At 29.5% G+C, this 23,435-nt stretch overlaps 4 protein-coding genes across 8 annotated transcripts; 1 reads left to right on the plus strand and 3 right to left on the minus strand.

Annotated features, from left to right (window-relative positions):
* Positions 1 to 3,462: 3,462 nt before the first annotated feature.
* LOC110607844 (putative disease resistance protein RGA3) lies at positions 3,463 to 7,752 on the plus strand. 5 transcript variants are annotated; one of them, XM_043958374.1, is made up of 6 exons: positions 3,463 to 6,517; positions 6,598 to 6,669; positions 6,769 to 6,873; positions 6,984 to 7,115; positions 7,165 to 7,243; positions 7,315 to 7,752. In XM_043958374.1, the coding sequence occupies exons 1-2, from the start codon at positions 3,503 to 3,505 to the stop codon at positions 6,610 to 6,612; spliced, it is 3,030 nt and encodes a 1,009-aa protein (XP_043814309.1). In that variant the 5' UTR covers positions 3,463 to 3,502; the 3' UTR covers positions 6,613 to 6,669; positions 6,769 to 6,873; positions 6,984 to 7,115; positions 7,165 to 7,243; positions 7,315 to 7,752. The 5 variants fall into 5 exon arrangements, with proteins under 5 accessions (XP_043814309.1, XP_043814308.1, XP_043814307.1 ...); XM_043958373.1 differs by having other exon boundaries at positions 7,323 to 7,752; XM_043958372.1 differs by having other exon boundaries at positions 7,178 to 7,243; positions 7,303 to 7,752.
* An 823-nt stretch (positions 7,753 to 8,575) lies between these two features.
* LOC110607848 (phenylacetaldehyde reductase) lies at positions 8,576 to 11,411 on the minus strand. Its single transcript, XM_021747011.2, has 6 exons — positions 11,079 to 11,411; positions 10,407 to 10,579; positions 9,978 to 10,169; positions 9,383 to 9,545; positions 9,063 to 9,252; positions 8,576 to 8,925 (listed from the first exon to the last, which is right to left on the minus strand). Exons 1-6 carry the CDS (start codon positions 11,191 to 11,193, stop codon positions 8,781 to 8,783), a joined length of 978 nt encoding a protein of 325 aa, XP_021602703.1. The 5' UTR covers positions 11,194 to 11,411; the 3' UTR covers positions 8,576 to 8,780.
* On the minus strand, positions 10,444 to 18,541 carry LOC110618673 (phenylacetaldehyde reductase). Its single transcript, XM_043958405.1, has 7 exons — positions 17,437 to 18,541; positions 17,043 to 17,209; positions 16,739 to 16,930; positions 16,441 to 16,603; positions 16,171 to 16,354; positions 15,992 to 16,079; positions 10,444 to 10,579 (listed from the first exon to the last, which is right to left on the minus strand). The coding sequence occupies exons 1-7, from the start codon at positions 17,552 to 17,554 to the stop codon at positions 10,571 to 10,573; spliced, it is 921 nt and encodes a 306-aa protein (XP_043814340.1). The 5' UTR covers positions 17,555 to 18,541; the 3' UTR covers positions 10,444 to 10,570.
* Positions 18,542 to 18,598: 57 nt separating this feature from the next.
* LOC122724068 (phenylacetaldehyde reductase-like) lies at positions 18,599 to 23,435 on the minus strand. Its single transcript, XM_043958529.1, has 3 exons — positions 23,289 to 23,435; positions 18,968 to 19,155; positions 18,599 to 18,875 (listed from the first exon to the last, which is right to left on the minus strand). The coding sequence occupies exons 1-3, from the start codon at positions 23,433 to 23,435 to the stop codon at positions 18,731 to 18,733; spliced, it is 480 nt and encodes a 159-aa protein (XP_043814464.1). The 3' UTR covers positions 18,599 to 18,730.

Genomic DNA, 23,435 nt, shown 5'->3' on the forward strand with positions numbered 1-23,435 from the left:
TCATTAAAATAATATTTTATTTTTATAAAATTAAAATATATAAACTAAACTATTTATTTTTAAAAATTTTGGTACATAAACATTAATTTAACATAGTTTAATATTATTTTAGAGGTTGACAATTTTAATAATGAAAACCAACCCGTTGAGGAAGCACTTAGAGATGAATTCAAGATAGACTATTATCATATACTTGGAATACTTTGGAATCTCTCAAGTAAGTTTGAACTTCAAAATCTTAATATAAAAGTTATGGAAATTCTTAATTGAAGTATCTAATGATGGTTGATTTTTGCAGGAAATACAATGTTAACATCAAATGATACTTTGCATGGTCATATTTAGACAACTTTAAATGGAATATTGATTATATTTCAAGATTTGGTCTATATTAAGTGGATTACAAAAATAACTTAACAAGAATCGCTAAGAAATCAGCTATTTTGTTTACAAAATTTCTAAATTCATTAAACTATTCTATTGATCTATACTACTTCAACTACAAAAATAACCTAACAAAATTCGCTAAGGAGTTAGCTATTTGGTTTATAAAATTCTTAAATTCATCAAACTAGATTATTAGTGGAGATTAGAGATGCATTATTCGTTTCATAAGTTGAAACTAAATTAATTACTTAGAATGTCGCTTGTAATAATTTTTTATGATGCCTTGTATTCCGAACATACTTTTGCTGTAACTCTTTAGATTTATCTTTGAATAAATATTTATACATTATTCTTTTGATTAATCAGTTTTATGTGAAAACCATAATATGTAACAAATTAAGATGTTATTATTGTAAATTTTTTCTAATTTTACTCTTAATTAATAAAATTCTCTCTCTTGCAAAAAAAAAATAATACTGATTAATAGATGAATTTTTTACATTAACAATTACTTAGATCATGAAAGTGAGTTTTTTTAGAGATCATTACTAATTTAAGTATTGAAAAAATTGTCCATAACCACCACTGATATCTTTTTTTGCAAATTCATGCTTGATGATCATATTCGTGAAAGAGATTAAGACAATATCACTCACCCATTATAAAAAAAATGGTCTACTTGCTTTTCTAATTCAATTCTATGTATATATATTATCGACGGATCTCAAATACTCATATGCCTGAATAAATTCATAATAATTTTGGATTTGCCCATAATTTTAAATTAATTTTTTCACTTTCACTTTCTTATACAAGAGGCATGATTCTAATTTAATTTAATAATAATTTTAATAGATTCTATTTAATTTTAATTCGATTATAGTTTTGAATCATAATTTCATTACACAAACAGATCCTACTATGAATTGGTTATTGTATATTTTAATTCGGTTAATTTTAAATCATTAAAATCTGTATATTTTATTATTGTTTGAAATATTCAGAAAAATTAATTAATGAATATATTTTCATAATAAAAAAATTAAATTATTTTTAAGAAAAATAATTTATTTTTGAAAAGAGTATGTCATGTTTTTAAAATTTAAAGATTTTATTTGCATTATTATATATAAATTTTTTAACATCTTTTATTTTTATATTACAATTAAAAAATAAAAAATATATTATTGTCTTAAAAAATATTTTCTTTTGAAAATAAAAAACACATAAATAGAGATCATTTATATAGAGTGAGCTGCTAATTAAATTAATATAGAAGCAAAATGCCTTTAACAAATTTTTTGTCGATCAATTAACAAATTTTTCGTTGCACACTCAGTCACTCAATCTCTATTTTCTCTGCAAATAGAAATTGATGAGGGGCCCAATATTGCATATTTCAGGTCGTGAATAAAGAAGGTTGGACTGACCCACGCGCATGAAATAGTAATTTTTTTCAAACTTCAACTTTTGATAAATACTAATTTTACCCTTGTACTTGTTAGGAAAGTCCAATTTAGTCCATCTTCCACTTTTTTCCAAATTAGCCTAGAAGTGCTAAAATATTTCATGATTTTTGGACTACACTCCTCAATATGAAGAAGCTCAATTTCTTGATATTCTTTATTTTTTAAAAATCCTAAGGTAATTTAAACAAAAAGTTTAAAAAGGACTAAATTGAACTTTCCCAATAATTAGAGGACTGAAATAGAACTTTAATCACTTTTGAGTTTTAATTTGTGAATAAGATTTAAGGAGATAAAAGGGATGAGAAAAGAACCTGTGGATGAGTAACAGAAAATATTACAGTATGAAAAACTGCTTCACATCCATCAACTACAGCATCAAAAGATCCTTCTTCTACTAAATTTGCTTTCAACAGATGAAGCCTTTCCTTTGCTCCATCTAGTGCAACCAAATGGTCTGTTTTCTTTGGATCATCTATATCACATTTAATAAATTCATTCAGACTTGTCTCCAATAATTCATTTTATAGAAAAATAATTTAAATAAATTTTTATAACAAAATATATAATTTGATAAAACGAATTTCAAATTAAAAAAATTTAGAATTTTTCATGGTAAATAAAAGAATTGATTGAAAAAAAAATTCAGAGTGTTAGTCTTCTATTAGTTTCCTTAAATCTGTCATTAGCAATAAGCATTCAATTGATTCGATTTAAAATTGAATCTGATAATCTGAGATCCAGAAAATAGAGTTTTACAATGTTTTAGGAAAACTTATTATTAGGAAGAGGTATTATTCCCCTTTTATTCTTTTTTTTTATCCGGCAGTGATGTCTAATTTTAATTTGAGCTAAATTAAATTTAAATTAAAACTATGAACTAATTTAAATAAAATATTTGAAATGCACTAAATTAAAATTTTTTAATAAATACAAAAAGAGATTTAGACTTTTATTTTTATCTCTTATTATAATGTGTTTAAATATCACAATTCAAACTATTTTTTAATAAGCACTCACAGGTTTAGCATGGTGGTAAGTGCATCCGTATAAAATCTTAAAGATCTCAGGTTCCAATCTTCCGATACTCATTTCAAAAAAAAAAAAAAATTATTTTTCAATAAATACGTATATATTTCTTCATGTCTATCTAATGCTCTTCTTGACTTCTCTCCATCGTCATAATTTCTTTTTCTTGGCTCTCATTTTTGGAGTAAGATTTCTGAAAATTATTTCTTTCAGTTTCTTTTTTTATTTAATTATAAAAAAATATTATTTAGTTGCTTTAATATAAAAAAAATATTTATGTGATAATCACACTCGTAGTAAATTGTTTTCTGTGATAAAACTAAAGGTTTTATTTGTTTAAAAAAATAATTTGAGTTTATTACGATTTTAATGGAAAGTTGATTCAGACTTTTCATGCAATAGCATTTCCATGGATAAAGAAAATAGACAGTAGTACGACTTTAGCTTAGCTGCCACCGATTACTTCTTTATCAATGTGATGCACGCCGTGGACTTTGACACTTAGACTTCAAATGAAATTACAGTCTGTTGTTGTCTTATAAATATTAGTCATTTGTTGTCACCATCTTCTTCTTCACAGCAACATTTCATCCTTTTACAATCAAACCAAAACACCCAAAATGGCTGACGGAGTTCTCTCTAACGTTGTCGGAAATATCATTACCAAGCTGGGTTCTCGAGCCCTTGATGAGATCGGATTGTGGTGGGGCGTCAAAGGTGAGCTTGAGAAGCTTGAGGCCAGGGTTTCTAGTATTCGCGATGTTCTTCAGGATGCTGAGGAGCAGCAGAAACTTAACCGTCAAGTGAAAGGCTGGCTTGAGAGGCTAGAAGAAGTTTTTTATGATGCTGATGACTTGGTAGATGACTTCGCCACTGAAGCTCTAAGGCGCCGAGTGATGACTGGAAATAGAATGACAAAGGAGGTAAGTCTCTTCTTTTCGTCTTCAAATCAACTTGTTTATGGTTTTAAAAAGGGTCATAAAATTAAGGCGATTAGGGAGAGGCTAGCTGATATTCAAGGTGATAGACAATTTAATTTTGAGGTTCGAACTGATCAGGAGAGGATTGCACGGAGGGATCAAACTCCGTCCTCTTTACCTGAAGTGGTTATTGGGAGAGAGGGTGACAAAAAGGCAATTACAGAACTTGTATTATCTTCCAATGGTGAAGAGTGCGTTTCAGTCCTCTCAATTGTTGGAATTGGAGGGTTAGGGAAGACGACTCTTGCTCAAATCATATTCAATGATGAACTGATTAAGAATTCATTTGAGCGAAGAATATGGGTGTGTATTTCAGATCCTTTTGATGTGAAAATGATTGTTAGAAAGATTCTAGAGTCTGCAACAGGGAATAAATCAGAAGATCTTGAGTTAGAAGCACTGAAATCTCAACTTGGAAGAATTATTGATGGAAAGAAATATCTGCTTGTTCTAGATGATGTGTGGAATGAGAATGGAGAACAATGGCAGAATTTAAAGAGATTATTATTGGGTGGCTCTAGTGGAAGTAAGATATTAATAACCACTCGCTCTAAAACGGTGGCAGATATATCTAGCACAATGGCACAACATGTGTTGCAAGGGTTGTCTCCGGATGAGTCTTGGTCTCTGTTTTTGCGTGTAGCACTTAAGGGGCAGGAGCCAGAACATGCAAATGTAAGAGAGATTGGAGAGGAGATTTTGAAGAAATGTTGTGGAGTTCCTCTTGCTATAAAAACTATCGCAGGTCTCTTGTATGCAAAAAGTCCAGAAACTGAGTGGCCGCTCTTTTTAAGAAATGAACTCTCAAGAATAAGTCAAGATGATAATGATATTATGCCAACACTGAAGCTAAGTTATGATCATCTCCCATCACATTTGAAGCATTGTTTTGCATACTGCGCATTATATCCAAAAGATTATGTGATTGATGTGAAAACATTAATTCATCTTTGGGTTGCACAAGGGTTTATTGAGGCACCAATTACCAGTGATCATCTCGAGGATATTGGGCGTGAATATTTTATGAAACTGTGGTGGAAGTCATTTTTTCAAGAGGTGGAAAGAGATGGCTATGGAAATGTCATAAGCTGTAAAATGCATGATTTAATGCACGATCTCGCAACCACAGTAGGTAGGACGAGAATCCAGCTAGTAAATTTTGATGCACGAAATATTGATGGAAAGATCCATCATATAGCATTGAATTTGAATATTGCACTACAAAAAATTCTTAATAATGCAAAAAGAGTACGAACATTTCTTTTACTTGAAAAATATGATTACAATGAGCTGTTTATTTATAAAAACTTAAGGTGCTTGCGAGCATATGATGTGAGTTATTGTAGTATTGAGAAGGTGGATAGTCGTATAAAAATGCTAAAACATCTAAGATATCTTGATGTTTCTGGCAATGGGAAACTTAGGGCACTTCCAAATTCTATTTCGAGTTTACTGAATTTACAAGTATTAAATGTCACTTATTGTCAGGAGCTCAAAGAATTGCCTAAAGATATTAAAAAGCTTGTGAATCTTAGGCATTTATATTGTAGAGGTTGTAAGTCTTTGACTCATATGCCACGTGGGCTTGGGCAGTTGACTTCACTTCGGACGTTGTCACTGTTCATAGTGGCAAAAGGGCATATTTCCTCAAAGGATGTTGGAAAAATAAATGAATTGAATAAATTTAACAATTTGAGGGGACGTCTTGAAATTAGAAATCTGAGATGTGTGGATAATGAGATTGTATATGTTAATTTGAAAGAGAAGCCACTCCTTCAATCATTGGAATTACATTGGGAGCAGAGTTGGGAAGATTCAATTGTTGATAGAGATGAAATGGCATTCCAAAATCTCCAACCACATCACAATCTTAAAGAGTTACATGTCGATGGCTATGGAGGCAGGTGGTTCCCAAGTTGGTTCTCTTCCCTCACGAATCTTGTCAAACTCTTTATATGGAAATGCAAGAGATGTCAGCATCTCCCACCAATGGATCAAATCCCTTCTCTTCAATGTCTACAGATTTGGGGATTAGGTGATTTAGAATACATGGAGATTGGGGGACAACCGACATCATTCTTTCCATCCCTAAAGTCTTTCACGCTACATGCTTGTCCTAAGCTTAAAGGATGGCAGAAGGAGAGGGATGACTCGACAGCACTTGAGCTACTCCAATTTCCTTGTCTTTCAAATTTCTCTTCTCATTTCTGCCCGAATTTGATCTCCATCCCTCAGTTTCGATCTCTCGACGAATCACTAAATTTGCATTACGCAAGCCCACAACTTGTGCACCAAATATTCACACCATCAATCTCTTCTTCTTCCTCAATCCTTCCTCCTCTCTCTAAATTGAAACACCTTTCTATTAGTCACATTGAAGAGCTCGAATCTCTACCTCCAGATGGACTGCGGAATCTAACTTGTCTTCAAACACTAAGCATTGGTACTTGTCCGGCATTGAAGTGTCTGCCTCAAGAGTTGCATTCCCTCACCTCGTTACGAAGATTGATTATCGTCTCCTGTCCCCAATTGAAGGAAAGATGTGGAAATAAAAAGGGTGCGGATTGGGAATTCATTTCACACATCCAAAATATTGACGTTGAGAGACAAACAATTCAAAAGGAGGGCCGGTATCTACTGGATGATGAAGCTTCGGTAAGTTGGTGCTTTTTCTTTCCAATTTGCAAATTGAACTTATATGAGAAAATCTTCACTCTATGATTCTATTTACACAGATCAATGAAGGATAAGTTTTCAACTGTTGGATGTGTTTCTTCCAAAATGAGCAGTGTATTGCTTTTGAGTTCGTAAGTATCCTTTTGTCATTATTTCTTTACAATCAAGGTCAATAATAAAATTTATTTGCTTTATAATAAAATTTTAACCTTTTTTTCCCACACATACAGGCTCATCAAGCTAGAGGAATCATTTATTTGTTTTTTACGCACTTGAAATTCTATTAAATTGGGAAGCGAGAAACAAATTCAAAGAGATTTTAAATGCATTGGCAGGTCATTCTTCTAAGTTCTCTCCATCTTATTTTTATGATTATTATTGTTTTATAATTCTGTCTTCCTTTGAATTTCACAAAATTTAAAGATTAATTTGATTCCATGTGCAGAAGCTGTTAGAACAGACATTAAGAAACCACAACTACATGCCATGGCAACAATTACTTGACTGGCTTTGCACAGAAGAATTTCCACACATTGCATGACTACTTTGAGACTCTCGCCAGAAGATTCATACAAAGGTACTTCTCAAAAACACGTTTAGAATTGTGAGAGAAACTTCTCACTCAGATTCTTTGTGCAGGGATCGGGCACTAAAAACACAATGAAAGCACTACCTTTCGTCCGTCTTCAAAAAACAAGCTATACAGTAAGTTGTAAGGACTCTACTTGTAATATAAAATCCTCCTAGTTATTGCTTGTAACTAGTTTCTTCGTAAGCTATACAGTGACTTAATGATGGCTCTGGCTTGAAACGGATTTCAAATCAATAGTGTGAAAATCCTCCGGGTAGCAGTATCTTCGTAACTTCACCTGTGGCGAAGCCGAAAATGATGGAGATTCACTAAGCTATGCAGGTCGTGTCCTTGACATACTGGAATTAAAGCTCGCAGGGACAAGTTTCTTATCTTTCACAGTTTAGAAAACAACTCAATAGTTGCTGGGCAAGAAGCAGAATGAAGCAGAATGATGGAGTTTTGTTCACTTCTTTGAATGACATGCTCTTCTGTTTATATCATCCAACATGCAATACTCAGAGTTAACCATGCTGCAATTTGTTTCTAATTTTTCTGATTTTAGGTACTTTTCCTAATAATATGGTGTAATAATTTGTTCATTCAATGCAAATAACATCATTTTCCCTTTTTTCCTAAGAAATCAGTTTTGGTTATAAATTTGTGTTGCCAGAATGTGTAAGAGCACTGAATTTTAGTTATAAATTTGTGTAATAATCAGTTTTGGTTATAAATTTGTGTTGCCAGAATCTGGGACCATCAGAAAATATGCAGTCATTACTTTTCTGAATTCTTTTTGTATTTTAACGCTAGACAAGCTGCACAAGGTATTTCAGATGTTTTACAACCGCCCATTCTCTCAAACCATATACTCTAAGCCAGTTTGGTACTTACTGCAAGAAAAGAAGTATCACTCCAGACAGCTCTCTCCTGTAACTGTTTTGCCTGTTTCCAATAAAAATAGGAGAAGTTGGCATTGCTTCAATTAAGTTCTGATCTAATAGAACTTTATTGCTCCCACTAGAATTAAGATCATATCATATCGTGATTTGGAAGATCCTTTAAGATCATAAAAGCGGGTCTCGTTCCTTCCAAACAGAAGATTCTCCGTGATCAAAACAAAAAAGAAGAAAGCAATTGAAAGAAGTTGCTGAAGAAGAGAAAAAAAAAAGGAAAGAAGACGGGCTTGAGAAGGAGTTGCCGAAGAAAATAAAAGGAGGCAGCGATTGAAAGAATAATAAAGAAAGGAAAATAAGGATATTTTAATATTTTCTCGTTGAACTAAAAGTTTAAATGGATGAAAAAACTGTATATTTAATGGATGTAAAAGTAAGAGATGTTTTAATCCATTTTTAAAAATACAGAGGCTAATTTGTAAATAATAGTAATATTTAAAAATTAAATTGTAAATCTCTCTAAAAAAATTAATAACTTTTTCGGAAATCAAACCTGAAATGAACTTCATCTACCAGTGAAATAAGTGACACACGTAATATGTTTATATTCAGTTGTATACAAATTGTTATATATTTTACAAATTGTATTGGTCCACTTTTTTCAAATAAAGACAATCCTGAAGGGCAATAATATCTTGCACCAATAGGAAGCTAAAGCCAATGAACCTGAAAGGCCAATGTAATATTTGCTTTGCTTTTTATCCAACAGCCAAAATCAAATGCTGAGGAAGCCCTTCTCCTTCAAGCTTTCAATAGTGTCCTTCAAACTAACCTCCAAAGGAATGAAGTCAATACCCAAAGTTTTCGCTTTTTCCTTGGATACCCCATACTTTGTTAAGTAATTCAATCCGGAGCCATATCTGCAACTCAGATGATATTCAATGATTAAATTAATCATTCAAAACAACTATTTCTCAGTAGTACAAATAATTATAAAACTTAGCCATTCATATAGCTGGTCCAACATGAGCATGCAAAAATATAAAAAAAACCATACTTTTTTGGAAGGTGCAATGTAGGATAATGTTGCTGCACAATCTTCAGAACCTCAGAGAAGTGAACGTCGCTTTCAATTAAACAATATCTGCCACTAGCTGAAGGAATCTCCAAAGCTTGAATATGTGCATACGCAACATCTCTCACATCGATGGATCTATAATATGCATCAGGATACTCTTGAGCTCCTCCTACCCAAAAAACAAAATCAACCGATTGTTCCATAATAAATCATGTAATATTGTGTGATTAAATTAATGCTAAAGTTTCAAGATATTTGGTGATCAAATGGACATGTCATCTTATGTTGGTGGAGCACACCATTGATGAGATTGAAAAGTATCTCGATTGAGCTATTAATAGTTGGCTGCAAAAGAGGACCAAGGACAAACACTGGATGTATTGTAACAAAATCCATCTTGTTGTTTTTTGCAAATTCCCAAGCAGCCTGCTCAGCTAACGTTTTCCCAAGTTGATACCAGAGCTGGAGGAAGAAAAGACCAAATTATCTCATAAACAAAACAGTTAAAGATATAAAATCAAGTTGATTTCATTGTATCATCACAACCATCCAATTGGGATGGCTAAATTAGAAGTAATCAAGATTGATATGCTCAAGGACAAACCATGATGGTCAGATATCCCTTTTTCATCTTCTTTTACCCTTTAACCCTTGTTTAGGGTGATTCATCTTGCAAGAAAAGAGTTCAAATGAATTCTTACAAAATTATGCAAGAATTTTACCTCTTTTAAAATGACAATTTTTTAAATTAAAAAAAATTGATTTCATTCATTCCTTACAAAAAAATTGATAGAAAAAAAAAATCAATTGGATTGAATTCTGGTGAAATTCTTGATTCCAAATATTAATTTCAGGGCCAAAAGATAACGAGTAGCATTGTAATAGAAGACAAACCTTCCGTTCCGCACAAACAGCTGGATCTGAAAACCAAGTCTCATCAACAACTACATCAGGGGCCAGAGTTTTTCCATTGTATGGAAGAGAAGCAAATGAAGATGTTATAACCACTCTCTTGATAGAAGGAACTTTTGCACAAGATCGAAGAACATTTAGTGTTCCCTTCACTGCAGGATCAACTAGTTCTGCCTGACACATCAAAATAGCCAGTGGCGAACGGTTACATCTTATATGACACTAAGCCTATCAAGCAGTAGTTATGTCAACATAATCAAATAACACAGATAGTGCACAAGTTATTATAGAGAAATATGAGAAAATGTAATGCCAAATGACAACAGAACAGTCAGAAATTGCAGTTTAGGTCCAAAGGGAGGAACTCTATAACATATAAAGGCAGTGAAAAGGTTGTCAAAGATGATGGACCTGAGGATCCGCATTGGCTTGAAGAGATACAGGGGAAGCTGTGTGGAAAACAGCTTCACAACCATCAACTGCAGCATCAAAAGATCCTTCTTCCAATAAATCAGCTTTGAGCAAGTGAAGCCTTTCCTTGGCTCCCTCAAGTGCAAGCAAGTGTGCAGTTTTCTTCAGATCATCTGGGGTACAGAATACAGATTCAATGAACTGAAGTATGAGTCCAATGAGAACATTGAAAGTTAAAGAAACACTAAAAAAAGCAAACTAATTGAAGATTTCACATCAGTCTAGTAAAATTTTACTCATATGCTAGTATCTTGCTTTCTTTCCATCGTCCTCGCTTGGTGTTCAAATAATGATACATGAAAAGTTTAAGTCATTTAGCTACTCAATCGAAGTGAGGGCTGATTCAATTCATTCTTAACAAGCAAACTGCAGGATATAAAATTATCAATAAACAACAAAACCACATAAAAAAGTGCTATAAGCAATTAAATACCCATGAAATTGTATAAAATGAAGTCAAAACCAGAAGTAAAACATAAAAGATTAGATCCACAGCCGCACAGCCACAACCAAAGTCACTATAAAATAAAACCCTCATTCAAAGAAATTAAGATTCACCAATGACCCAACTGAGCTTGTAGGAAAAAAAGAGACAGATAGGGAGGGATTTACTTGGATTACGAACAGTGGCCTTGACAGTGTAAGCTCTTTGAAGCAAGAATTTGATTAGCCAGGAGGCTATGTAACCAGACCCTCCTGTCACACAGACCACCTTTCCTTCTCTCATTTTTTCTTTGAATTAGTTCTAACAAAGGTCTAATCTTTGCACGCAAAATAGATGCCAAAGATTTTTTTTTTTTCCAAAAAAGTGCTAAAGACTAGGTAATTTACAGCCAAGTCACAGTCCCCTGCTTAAAATTTGGATAGCTACTGGTAAAGTATTTATTTAATAATCTCACCTAACATCACAACATGGTATACAAAAAGAAATCAATAATAAAATAAAAATAGAAAGTGGAACCACTAGCTACTATGACGGAGCTGCCACCAACAGTACCTCAGAAAGCAAAAAAAAAAAAACCCGATTCAAGCAAAATACCGGCAATCCCAGAAAGCATTGAGCTGGATTTGGAGGCGGTATAAACCCACATAATGACTGCAAACACAGGCCGAAGAGCTGAACTAATAAGATCGGCATTTGAAGCCGCTGCTTTGTCTTTGTCGGAAGAATGAGATTGAGCAAGAGAAAGGATTCGAGGGAGATGTAGTAGGCGAATCAGATTTGCCAGTTCTTCGGGCTCAAATACGAGAAAATTACTATTAGATTTTTTTTGGAGGAATCTAAAAATTAATGGAAATAAGTATTTTTTCTAATTAAGTCTAAATAATTTTAATATTTTTTTTTCAAATAAGTCTGCAATTTTTTATTAAAAGGTACATACATACATTCCACCGTATTAGAATATTCGTTAATAAGATATAATTTCTATAATTTTTAAAAATTATTTTTAATTAAAATAATATTAAAAAATATTAGTATTTTAATCAATAAATATTATCAGAAATTAATCAATAAATATTATAATTATTTATAAATAAATACTTATATATATTTTTTAAATTAATTTTTTAAATTTATTAAATTTAATATTTTATTTTTAAAAATAAATTAATGAAATAAAAATTAAATCAAAAATTTTGACATAAGCATTTAAATTCAAGTCCAAACAGTTCTTTATCGTTTAATTTGTTTTTTAATAATTTTTTATTAATTAAAAAATATTAAAATTTTATTATTTTATTATTTTTTACATATGAAATATTAAAAATTAATAAATAAAAAATTAATTTATAAATATAAAGACTTATTAATAATTATAATTATTGTCCCTTGAAGCAATCCAAGAGGGGTGAATTGGGTTTATAAAAAATTTAAGGGCAAAAGCACAAATTAGAGAGGAATAAGGAAGAATATGATCAAACACAAAGATTTATAAAGGTTCATTTATCTCAAACCTACGTCCTCTTCTCAAGGCCCACCTTGAGAGTTCAACTCCACTATCAAATCTTCTTTGGACGAAGATTAAAATCCTTACAATCTTAGAGCAAGCCTTTGCTCTTTACAATTCTCCTTTTTCACTCAAGAGCAATCCTTTGCTCAAAATCACACCTACTACAGTAGAATCACTCAACAACCTTTACTCACTCTTGAAAAGCCAAACAATTACAACTCAAAACAAACTTTCAAGAAATTAATGTTTTGGCTCAAGGTTTAGAGAGAGAGAGAGTAAAAAATGCTTTGATCTCAATAAGTATTTACTTAGATGGTCGTTGTAACCTTTTCATATCAAAAATTCATGGTATTTATAGTTCAGTCATAAATATGGCCGTTGGGAGTGCATTAAATGCAAATAGAGTCGTTTATGTTCAGAAATAACCGTTATACCGTGCCCAGAAAAATTCAGGTTTGGTGGCCGAACCATTTGAGGTGAAAAACATACTCCTTTAAAAAAGGACTTTCGGCGGCCTAAAGTCAAAGTTCGGCGGCCGAACATGTGGGACTTTCGTCTTTGTCCCTCACTTTCGGAAGCCAAACTTTAGGCTTCGGAGGCAGACCTAAAACACACTTTCGGCGGCCGAAGGTTAATGTTCGACAGCCGAAAGTGTGGGACTTTCGTCTCTGTCCCTCACTTTTGGAAGCTGAAGGTTACACTTTAGGGGGTTAGTTGAAGACCCACTTTCGGCGGCCGAAAGTCAATGTTCGGCGGCCGAACATAAAAATCATAACTTAGGCTATAAAATCCATTTTTCAATCCGTTTGAATTTTTGTAACCTATATTTTTAGATATTTTATTTTGATAAAGAATAATTTCAAAATCACTTCTTTTGAAAAATTTCATTTTAGTCTCCAAAAGTCGATTGCTTAGAAAAATTGGTCATATTTAAAAAACTTTTAGAAAAGCAAGAAACCTTGAGCCATCACAATTAATTACTTGAAATTCACAATAAATAAATTGACAATGCATAATAAGAAAAAAATACTTTATGATCCCTTTCTTATAGTATGCTTCCAAAATTAGCACTTTTCACTTTTGTGAGTGAAGCAATTTCATTTATTTCAATAAAGGACCTGCAAGCTCAATACAAACACCTTTGAAGATAATTAGTAGCACACCAATTGTTTATTAATCATCAAAATAAGCATTAAGACATTTAGGTCTAACAATAATTTTTAGAGAGCAATCTATATAAAAATATAGGGATTAATTTTAACTAAAAATATGAAGTTTAAATTAAGAAATCATTTTATTAATCAAATAAAATTTAATCAACTAAATTTAAAATTATAAAGACTAAAATATAGATTTTATTAAATATCACGAAATTAACTATAATTTTTAATAATATTTAACTATGTTACAAAAAAATTCTGATTACAAATTAAAATATAAAATTCTATTTTATAATTATTAATATTTTTTAGTGATTTATTAATTTCTAGTTATTTATTTAGTTAAATAGTAAAATAAATGATAATGGAGAGAAAAAGTTTTATTAGGGGCATTCTAATCCACGAAAACATTGTTATGTAACTTTTGTAGAATTTATTTTAAATTTATTAAAATTTAGGAAATTAATTTAAATTATAATCAAATTTCATGAAATTCAATTTCTAGAATTAAATTTTAATTTATTCTAATTTTTTTTTTTATAAAATGAATCACACCAAACGAAAGGATAAAATAGCAAATTTTCCAATCGGTTACATTTTAACAAACTGGACTTTCTGCACATAGAAAATCCTTGTGAAAATGAAAAAAGAACATAACAGATTTCATTATCAGCATTACTTATACTTCAAAATAACATAAGATTCAGGGGCTTTTTGCAAAATTAGGGTCGGGCCTATTTTTATTTCCGAATTTGGGGTTGAAAAAATTTTATTTGCGATTTTGGGGTTTGACTGTGGCAGCCGAAAAGGACGCCTGGCGCCACTTAAAGTGGCGCCAGGCTCTATTTTTTTTTTTTTAAATGTCTGGCGCCACTTAAAGTGGCGCCACACAATTGTTTTTTTTTTTTAAATTGTTTTTATTATTATTTTTAATTATTAATATATTATAATAAAATATTTATATTATATTAATTTTTTTTATTTATATTATATTTTATAATAATAAATATTTTTTATAATTTTAATATATTAATATTTAAAATTTTTATTATTAATATTTAAATAAAAAATTACTGGAATTATATTTCAGAATTATAAAATTGATATTATGTTGCGGTGAGATGTATAAAAATAATTCAATCATATCATATAAAGTGATAAATTTTTTTATTATTTTAATATATTAATACATTAATTCTGTAATTAAATAGTACAAAATGTTATTTTATAACTTTACAAAATACTAAGCGTAGTTATAAATAATTATTGTAGTTATAAATAATTATTATATTATCTTACTATTAGATATTATACGAAAATTGAGTTATTTATAATTTATTAAAAAATTAATTAATTAATCTAATTCAAAGTAAATTAATTAAATTTATTATATTTGATAAATTATAAACAATCAGGTGATCGCATACAACATTTAAGTAGCATATAATAATATTCTATAATTCTAAATAGCAGTTAATAAAAAGTAAATTTAATTTTTATAATTTTAAATATTAATATTTATTTATTTATTTATTTTTATAATTATAAACAATAATGTAATTTAAATAATTAATAAAAAATAATAATTAAATATTATATACGATCACTTGATTATTTATAATTTATTAAATAAAATAATATAATAATTTTAAATATTTTATACGAATTGTTTATAATTTATTAAAAATAAAAAATAACTAAATTAAGTAATTAATTTAATAAAGCTATTTTATACAGATTTAATAGCAGTATAATATTATAATTCTAAATATTTTTATAATATTATTACATATTGAAAATATTTTTCTAAAATATAATAATTATTTATAACTAGTCTTAGTATTTTGTAAAATTATGAAATTACATTAAACGTATATAAAAATATTGATACTATTTAATTACAGAATTACTGTATTAATATATTAAAATAATAAAAAAATTTATCCATCTAATCGCAATATAATATTAATTTTATAATTCTGAAATATAATTTCAGTAATTTTTTATTTAAATATTAATAATAAAATTTTTTAAATATTAATATATTAAAATTATAAAAAATATTTATTATTATAAAAATATAATATAAATAAACAAATATAATATAAATATTTTATTATAATATATTAATAATTAAAAATAATAATAATAACAATTTAAAAAAAAAAAACAATTGTCTGGCACTACTTTAAGTGGCGCCAGACATTTAAAAAAAACAAAAAAGAGCCTGGCGCCTGTCAAAGAGGCGCCAGGCGTCCTTTTCGGCTGGCACGTGGCAGTCAAACTCCAAAATCGCAAATAAAATTTTCTCAACCCCAAATCCGGAAATAAAAATAGGCCCGATCCTAATTTTGTAACAGACACCAAGATAGCCCTTGTCTTTCAGACATTCAATGGTGTCCACAACACTCACCTCCAAGGGAATGAAGTTGATGCCTAAACTCTTAGCTTTCTCCTTTGAAACCTCATATTTTAATGCAAAAGGCTTCTCATCTTCACATCTGCTAAGCAAGAAGAACATCATGCACAATAATTTCTACAACGGTCAAATCCTGTATCCCTCAAAAAAGAAAGGAAAGAAAAAAGAAATACTTTTCAGGAAGTTGCAGAGCAGGGTATTGTTCATGAACGATCTTTAAGAACTCGGAGAAATGTACAACTCTTCCGACTAAACAATATCTGCCATTAGCAGAAGCTTGTTCAAAAGCTTGAATATGTGCAGATGCAACATCTCTAACATCTACAAATCTGTAAATTTCATTAGGAAATGTTTCTCCTGTATGCAAGGAACCCACAATTCACAAAGAATGGACATGTTGGAGATCATTACATTTAAAGACAGAACACTGAGAAAGAGTTTACCATTTATGTAGTTTAGAATAACCTCCACAGTGACATTTAGAGTTGGCTGTAAGAAAGGACCAATTACAAATCCTGGATGTATTGTGACAATGTCAATTCCACTTTCTTCTGCAAATTTCGAGGCAGCCTTCTCAGCCATGGTTTTTGCATACAGATACCAATGCTAGAAAACCCAGAAAAATTAATTAAAACCCATAAAAAGTGTAATGCTATTGAAACAAGGTTCTGATAGTGACCAATGTGAATCTAGAGCTTGCAGAAGCTGTGGTAGTTTGAATTTCAGGCAACATATTCTCACCTTTATTGACTCACAATAGGTAGGATCTGAAAACCAAATCTCATCAATTACCACATCAGGTATCAGAGGCTTTCCGTCGAACATAACTGATGCCATTGAAGATGTTATGATCACTCTCTTGAGAGAAGGGACTTTTGTACATGATCTGAGAACGTTTAGAGTTCCCTTCACTGCAGGATCAATCAGTTCTGCCTGAAAATATTGGCTAACACTGAATCAATGGGTTGTGACAAACCCATAGTACTAAAAAGACACGCACTTATAACCGCAATAAAAGAGAGAAATTCGACTATAAGGTCTACACCTGTGGATCATTTGTACAAAAGAGTGGACAAGCTGTGTGAAATACACCTTCACATCCATCAATGGCAGAATCAAAAGATCCATCTTCCAGTAAATTTGCTTTGAACAAGAAGAGTCTCTCTTTAGCTCCATCAAGTGCAAATAGGTGTTCAGTTTGCTTTGGATCATCTATACAACAGATGTATAATCAGACTCCTTAATGGGCAAGTTGGAAACTAACCAGTGGTGAAAACTTGATTTTAACTCACTGATTTGGGGTGATAAGATTAAAAAAACAAAACCCAGAACTCAAATTTTGAAGATTTTAATCAGAAACCAAAAATATCATCCTGACTTTATCACACTGAGATCAAAAGAAACAAAACAGAATAAATAAGAAGGAGATGGATACTAACTTAGATCAAGAACAGTGGCTTTCACTGTATATCCATGATGGAGCAAGAACTTGACCAGCCATGATGCTATGTAACCTGACCCTCCTGTTACACATACTACTTTTCCTTCTCTATTCATTCTCTTCTTCTCTCATTAACTAATGTGCAACTCCATTTTCTTGTACAGCTCAAAGATTTACTAAAATGAAAATCTTATATGAACCGACGTAATAATTTGGTCAATTATCATTGTTGTAGAATTATGATGAAGTTGTTAGATTGGTCCACAAACAAACATGTCAGATGATGTTGATTCTGTTTGTCATATAGTCATCTAGATTATATAATAGACAATGCAATTTTTTTAATTATTCATTTTTCTGTTTGGTTCCCAGGAAATATAGACAAAAGCACAGAATATGAACTTGAAGAATTTGATAAGAGAAGATGCTCTACAAGCTGTGAGATTGGATCATCCCAAAAAGCTTGCTGCCACTGTTAAGCTCAAATCTTTGAGTTTATCATAATAAATAGTTTCATTTTGAGTTTTTATTACTATTAATGTGTTTATCCCTCGTTATCATATTTATCTCTTGACTAAATGAATAAATTAATATAAAAGCAAAATGCCTTTAACAATTTTTTTGTCCATCAATTAACAGATTTTCCTGTTACACTGTTACACACACAGTCACTCATCTTTACTCATCGCCTATTCACCTTTCTCCTCTTACACAACACAACTCCATTGATCAAATTTCCATTTTCTCTACAAATGTAAATCATCTCTAAAACCATGGTTAGCAATTGATTCCTCTAAAAATGCCATTTTCATTCTCAATCAAATCTTCATTTCCTTTAAAAATCTCAATTTTCTCTTTAAATGTCAATCCTCTCCCAACCGGTTAGTTCTCATCCTCAACTCCGATACCACTTGATATCTCCATCTATGAGATTATGGTTCTCAAGCCACCATTGCTCGTTACTCTCCCAATGGCGAGTGGATCACCTCTGCTGATGTCTCTAGTACTATCAAAATTTGGAAGGCTTATAATTATCATTCCTTGAACCATTGCTCGTTACTCTCCCAATGACGAGTGGATCGCCTCTGCTGATGTCTCTAATACTATCAAAAAAAATTGTTTTGTCAAAGGTTTAAAGAAGCCTTTTGTCTAGTATAAATTAATATTTTTTCCAGCTGCATACATCACCCCTGGTGCTTACTTCCTAAACATGAAGGCCTCAACTGTGGCCAGCAACAATGACTAAATAAAATAAGTTGCAGGTTTCTAACTAGCATGTAAAATAATCCAAGTCAAAAGCTAACTAAGTTCTTCTCCTTCAAGCTTTCAACAGTGTCCTTCAAACTTACGTCGAGAGGAGTAAACTTGACGCCTAGACTCTCCGCTTTCTTTTTGGATACTTGATATTTCGTCGAGTGTGGCTTGTCATCTGCGCATCTGCAATCGATAAAAATGGATACAAGCTCATCTCTGTCCGTTATGTAGACAATGGGTAAAATGGAATGATGTATGTTATCTAAGAAACTTACTCTTTAGGAAGCTTGAGTTCAGGGAAAAGTTTGTGCAAAATCTCCAGAGTCTCAGAAGAGCGTACAACTGACCCAACTAAACAATATCTTCCAGAAGCTGAAGAATTCTCAAAGGCATAAATGTGTACATTGGCAACATCTCTGACATCAACCCATCTGAATGTTGTATTTGGATATTTTGTCTGCTCCTGCATCAAAACATCAACCCAGGCAAAAGTTCAAAGGTACATAACTTTTAAAATCTAGAAATGAATTTCTCTGTAAACAAAGCAAGTAATTTTATTTAAAAGTAGTTTAATTATGTTACTAAAACTGCATTTTAATTTTACAATTTTTTTAAATATTGGAAACTTCAGACAATAAAACAAAAATCTCATGAAAGAAAGTAAATTATACTATTAAAAAAAATAAATATATAACTATAATTTTTTATTAATAAATGTTCAATATTTTAAATGATTTTAAGATTTTTTTTAAATTGAAGATAAAGAGGAATAGAATTCGAGAGCTCAAAGATTTATTCTGATATATTTACCGTTAAATTAAACCTAATTAATACATAGTAATTCATCCAATTAGGGGTAGGCATTCGATCGGTTCAGTTCAAAATCGAACCAAACCGAAAACCGAAATTTTAGTTTTTATGAAAACCGAACCGAACCGATTTTGGTCAGAAACCGAATCGAACTTAACCGGTCTGATTCGGTTCGATTCGATTCGGTTTGATCGGTTTCGATTTTTAATATTTTTTAAATTTTTTACACTTTATTTTTAGTTTTTTAAAATTTAATTAAAATATTTTAATTTTAATATAATTTAATTTCTCTATATTATTGAAAAAATATATTATTATCCCTAATCGGTTCGGTTCGGTTTTTTCGGTTTTTTTTCTGATCAAAACCGAACCGAACCGAAATAACCAAAATTTTTGAAATTTAAAACCGAACCGAACCGAAATGTATAAAAAACCGAACCAAATTTTCAAATCAATTCGGTTCAGTCAATTTTTTCGGTTTGAACCGGATTCTGCTCACCCCTACATCCAATATCACTAAGCTTGAAATTAAATGAAATTAACCAAACAACTCAACTTTTAATTAAAAAATTAATTAACTAACCACTTTTTAATCCCCACAATGCATCATTACTTCCTTATCCGTACGTGAGGTGCAAATATTTTTTAAATGAATAAATTATTTTTATATCCAATTAAAACATTCATTTTTTTTTATTTTTTAAATTTTACAGTTTAATTTTTTATTATATTTCTGTCAAATTAAAAGTTATTTCATTAAAATAATATTTTATTTTTATAAAATTAAAATAAATAAACTAACCTATTTATTTTTAAAAATTTTGGTACATAAACATTAATTTAACATAGTTTAATATTATTTTAGAGGTTGATAATCTTAATAATGAAAACCAACCCATTGAGAAAGCACTTAAAGATGAATTCAATATAGACTATTATCATATAGTTGGAATACTTTGGAATCTCTCAAGTAAGTTTGAACTTCAAAATCTTAATATAAAAGTTATGGAAATTCTTAATTGAAGTCTCTAATGATGGTTGGTTTTTGCAGGGAATACAATGTTAACATCAAATGATACTTTGCATGGTCATATTTAGACAACTTTAAATGGAATATTGATTATATTTCAAGATTTGGTCTATATTAAATGGATTACAAAAATAACTTAATAAGAATCGCTAATGAATCAGCTATTTTGTTTACAAAATTCCTAAATCCATCAAACTATTCTATTGATCTATACTACCTCAACTACAAAAATAACCTAACAAGATTCGCTAAGGAATTAGTTATTTGGTTTATAAAATTCCTAAATTCATCAAACTAGACTATTGATGAAGATTAGAGATGCATTATTAGTTTCATAAATTGAAATTAAATTAATTACTTAGAATGTCGCTTGTAATAATTTTTTTATGATGCCTTGTATTCTGGACATACTTTTGCTGTAACTCTTTGGATCTATCTTTGAATAAATATTTATACATTATTCTTTTGATTAATATGTTCTATGCGAAAACTATAATATATAACAAATTAAGATGTTATTATCATAAGTTTTTCCTAATTCTACTCTTAATTAATAAAATTCTCTCTTTTGCTAAAAAGAAAAATACTGATTAATAGATGAATCTTTTACAGTAATAATTACTTAAATCATGAAATTGAGTTTTTTAGAGATTATTACTAATTTAAGTATTGAAAAAATTGTAAATAATCACCACCCATCTCTTTTTTTGTAAATTCATGCTCGATGATCATATTTGTGAAAGAGATTAAGACAATATCACTCACCCATTATAAAAGAAAAAAAGTCTACTTGCTTTTCTAATTCAATTCTATGTATATATATTACCAACAGATCTCAAATACTCATATGCCTAAATAAATTTATAATAATTTTTGGATTTGCCCATAATTTTAAATTAATTTTTTCACTTTCTTATATAAGAGACATGATTCTAATTCAATTTAATAATAATTTTAGAAGATTTTATTTAATTTTAATTCGATTATAGTTTTGAATCATGATTTCATTACACAAACAGATCCTATTATGAATTGATTACTATATATTTTAATTCGGTTAATTTTAAATCATTAAAATCTGTATATTTTATTATTATTTGAAATATTCAGAAAAATTAGTTAATGAATATATTTTTATAATAAAAATAAATAAATTATTTTTAAGAAAAATAATTTATTTTTGAAAATAGTATGTCATTTTTTAAAATTTAAAGATTTTATTTGATAAATTTTTTAACATCTTTTATTTTTATATTACAATTAAAAAATAAAAAATATACTTTTATCTTAAAAATATTTTCTTTTGAAAATAAAAAATATAGGCAAATTATTTTCGGCACACAAATAGAGATCATCTATATAGAGTGAGCTGCTAATTAAATTAATATAGAAGCAAAATGCCTTTAACAAATTTTTTGTACTTGCACTGTGGCCGGACTTGAAGTAGAACGTAGGTTCAAAGCCTATTAAAATCCTCTAAAACAGATAGACGGTCCAATGTTGCATGTTTTAGCCTGTGAATAAAGAAGGTTGGACTAACCCAAGCGCATAATGAAATAGTAATTTTTTTCAAACTTCAACTTTTGGTAACTACTAATTTTACCCTTGTACTTGTTAGGAAAGTCCAATTTAGTCCATCTTCCACTTTTTTCCAAATTAGCCTAGAAGTGCTAAAATATTTCATGATTTTTGGACTACACTCCTTAATATGAAGAAGCTCAATTTCTTGATATTCTTTATCTTTTAAAAATCCTAAGCTAATTTAAACAAAAATTTTAAAAAGGACTAAATTGAAATTTCTCAATAATTAGAGGACTGAAATAGAACTTTAATCACTTTTTTGTATTAATTTATGAATAAGATTTAAGGAGATAAAAGGGATGAGAAAAGAATAGGTGAAGCTGTATGAAAAACTGCTTCTACTAAATTTGCTTTCAACACATGGAGCCTTTCCTTTGCTCCATAAGTGCAACCAAATGATCTGTTTTTTTGTATCATCTATATCACATTTAATAAATTTATTCAGACTTGTCTCCAATAATTTATTTTATAGGAAAATAATTTAAATAAACTTTTATAAAATAATGTATAATTTGATAAAATGAATTTCAAATTAAAAAAATTTAGAATTTTTTACGATAAATAAGAAAATTGATTGAAAAAATAATTCAGAGTGTTAGCTTCCTATTAGTTTTCTTAGATATGTCGGTGAGCATTCGATCGATTTGATTCAAAATCAAATTAAACTGAATAAATTAAAAATTAAAATTTGAATATTTATAAAAATTAAACTAAATCAATTTTGATCAGAAATCAAATTGAACTGAACCAATCTGATTCAATTCGATTCAATTTAATCGGTTTGAATTTTTAATAATTTTTTTTTTATTTTTTATACTTTATTTTTAATATTTTAAAATTTAATTAAAATATTTTAATTTTAATATAATCTAATATTTCTATATTATTAAAAATAATACATTATTATCATTAATCGATTCAATTTAATTTTATTAATTTTATTCTAATAAAAAATTAATGAAATTAAAATAATTAAAATTTTTAAAATAAAAAATTAAATTAAATCAAAATAAATAAAAAAATTAAATTAAAATTTTAAATTAATTCAATTTAATCAATTTTTTTTAAATTAAACCAAATAACACTGCCCTGTCCCAAAAGACTCGAAAAATTAAGGAAAGAAGATTGGAAAAAAGAGCTATGTATATATACTGACTTTGGTCGCGAACAGTTACTTTTACGATATGACCCTTTTGGAGTAAAAGCTTAACCAGCCATAAAGCTATGTAGCCAGAGGCTCCCGTGACACACACCACCATCTTTCTTTCTTCATTAATCATCATCTTCTCTCTGCTTCTCTCCATCATGAGTTGCTCTTCCAT

Source organism: Manihot esculenta, chromosome 7 (assembly GCF_001659605.2).
Source record: "Manihot esculenta cultivar AM560-2 chromosome 7, M.esculenta_v8, whole genome shotgun sequence".
Lineage (NCBI taxonomy): Eukaryota > Viridiplantae > Streptophyta > Magnoliopsida > Malpighiales > Euphorbiaceae > Manihot > Manihot esculenta.